Raw genomic sequence first — 2,133 nt, 5'->3', positions numbered from 1 at the left:
GAACCTTAAGGTCAGCGGTTCGAAACTACCAGCTGCTCCGCGGGAGAAAGATGAGGCTTTCTACTCCCGTAAAGATTTACACCCTCGGAAACTCTATACAGGGTCGCTATGGGTCGGAACCGACTCGATGGCACATAACAACAACAACAACATGCATCCGTAACCAGCTAGATGATACTAACTTGACGGCACTTAACGGCAATAATGGTAAACTCAGAGCCCTGGTGTGGCACTGTGGGTTAATGCGCTGGACTGCAAAGTCGGCTTGACCCACAATGTGAGCGGTTCACCTTGAACGCTTACTAGCCGCTCTCTGGAAACCCTATACAGGGTCACTATAAATCGGAACCGACTCGGCGGCACTTAACAACAACATGGTAAACTCGCCGTAGTATTCCCAGGGCCTAGCAAAGGCCTAGCATCTACTATGGACTTCAATTAAAATTAAAAAAAAAAATTTTCCCTGCCCCTTTCCTGCTGAGTTCCCAACTCTGACTTTGCTTTTCTCGGTACCCAGTCCTCCTAGCTCCCTATATGGAAAATTGCCTGGAACCTTTAACCCCAGTCGAATAAACCGACTTGATTCTGTTCTTGATCTCCCAAACTCCTTCTCTCAGGGCTTCTAGCCCCTACCCCACCCCACCTCACCCCACTCAACCTCAGGTTTTTACTTCCCTCCCTTGGCTCAGAGCCCCACAAGGCCCTGGAACTGATTCTGGGACTCACCACCTCGGGCTGGTCCTGCATCGCTTTCTGCCACTGACTCAGTTTCTTGGCCTCCTGCTCCATTTCGACTTCGAATCTGCTGCACTACGCACTGTGTACGTGTCCAGACCCACCTCAGACCAGAACTGAGTGTTGCCGCTGTGGCGTCGCAGCTCGGGTCTCAGGGCACCACCACGCCACAATCACTGAGCTCAGCTTCTAGTTCCCGCCAAGCCAGGGGGCGGAGTCAAGGGCAGTACCCTCTCCCAGAGCCCCTATCAGCTGCTAGGCCCGCCTTGCCCTGCCCTACCCTGCCTACTGGGTCTTCAGTCTTCAGCCTATCAGATTGTAGGCAGGGTCACTAAAAGCGTATCTCATACTTTTACCAATTTTAAAAGTAATTACGCCTACTACTCTACCCTTCCCACTCATACCCTTCGTCTCTCATACTTTGGACATATTGTCCAGAGGAAACAGTTGCTGGAGAAGGATGTCATGCTGGGTAAGGTGGAGGGTCAGAGAAAAAGAGGAAGACCCCTAATGAGATGGATTGGCCTGGTGGCATCATTGATGAACTCAAGTGTGGCAGCGGTAGTGAGGTTGGCCCAGGATCGGACATTGTTTCGTTCTGCTGTGCATAGGGTCGCTATGAGTCGGTTCCGACTCGATGGCACCTGACAACAACGACAACAACCCTTCCCACCGTATTCACTCTACAGTTTGACCGTCTCTGACTGAGTGGGGACTAGGGTCTCCGAGTTTCAGACTTAAGGCAGGCCTGAGAAATGGGGACAGGAGGCTGAAGTGGATGGCAGGGCCAAGTCAGTGTTCTTGTCCTAAGCTCCTGCAGGGCCACATCTTTGCTGCAGGCTGAACACCTCTATTTGTCCCTTTACCGGTCCAACCTGAAGACAGCTACGTGGCAGCATTTCTTTACAATATTTACTGAGTACCTAATGTGTGCCAGGAGTTCTGGTGTGGTGCTGTAGGATAAGCATTGGACTGGGAACCAAAAGGTTAGCGAGCCAAATCTACCAGCTGCTCCTGTACAAGGTCACTATGAGTTAGAATTGAATCGATGGCACTTAACAACAACACTGTGTCCCAGCGAGTCCTGGTGTGGTGCTGTCGGATAAGCATTGGACCAAAAGGTGTATTTGAGCCACAAGGTTGGCGGTTCATACACACCAGCCACTCCTCAGAAACCTTATGCAGAGTCGCTATGAGTCAGAACTGACTCAACAGCATTTAATGATGATGATGATGTGTCCCAGGAGTTCTGGTGTGGCACTGTAGGTTAGACATTGAACAGCTAACCCAAAAGTCAGCAGTTCAAACCCAGCAGCCACTTTTTGGAAGTTGCTATGGGTTAGAACTGACTGGATGGCACCTGACAACAACAACAATGAGTCCCAGGAACTGTTTTTT

The 2,133-nt window shown here is 50.5% G+C and overlaps 1 protein-coding gene across 1 annotated transcript in view; it reads right to left on the bottom strand.

Moving 5' to 3' along the window:
- Positions 1-789, bottom strand: part of KLF17 (Kruppel-like factor 17) — an 8,967-nt gene extending 8,178 nt beyond the window's left edge. The window contains exon 1 of the mRNA XM_006839843.1: positions 727-789. Coding sequence (XP_006839906.1) covers positions 727-789 — 63 coding nt within the window. The remainder of the gene's footprint in view (positions 1-726) is intronic.
- Positions 790-2,133: the final 1,344 nt, after the last annotated feature.

This window comes from Chrysochloris asiatica, unplaced genomic scaffold, assembly GCF_000296735.1.
Source record: "Chrysochloris asiatica unplaced genomic scaffold, ChrAsi1.0 scaffold00026, whole genome shotgun sequence".
NCBI lineage: Eukaryota > Metazoa > Chordata > Mammalia > Afrosoricida > Chrysochloridae > Chrysochloris > Chrysochloris asiatica.
The sequence above is the reverse complement of the archived record's forward strand: the minus strand, read 5'-3'. Positions and strand labels throughout refer to the sequence as shown.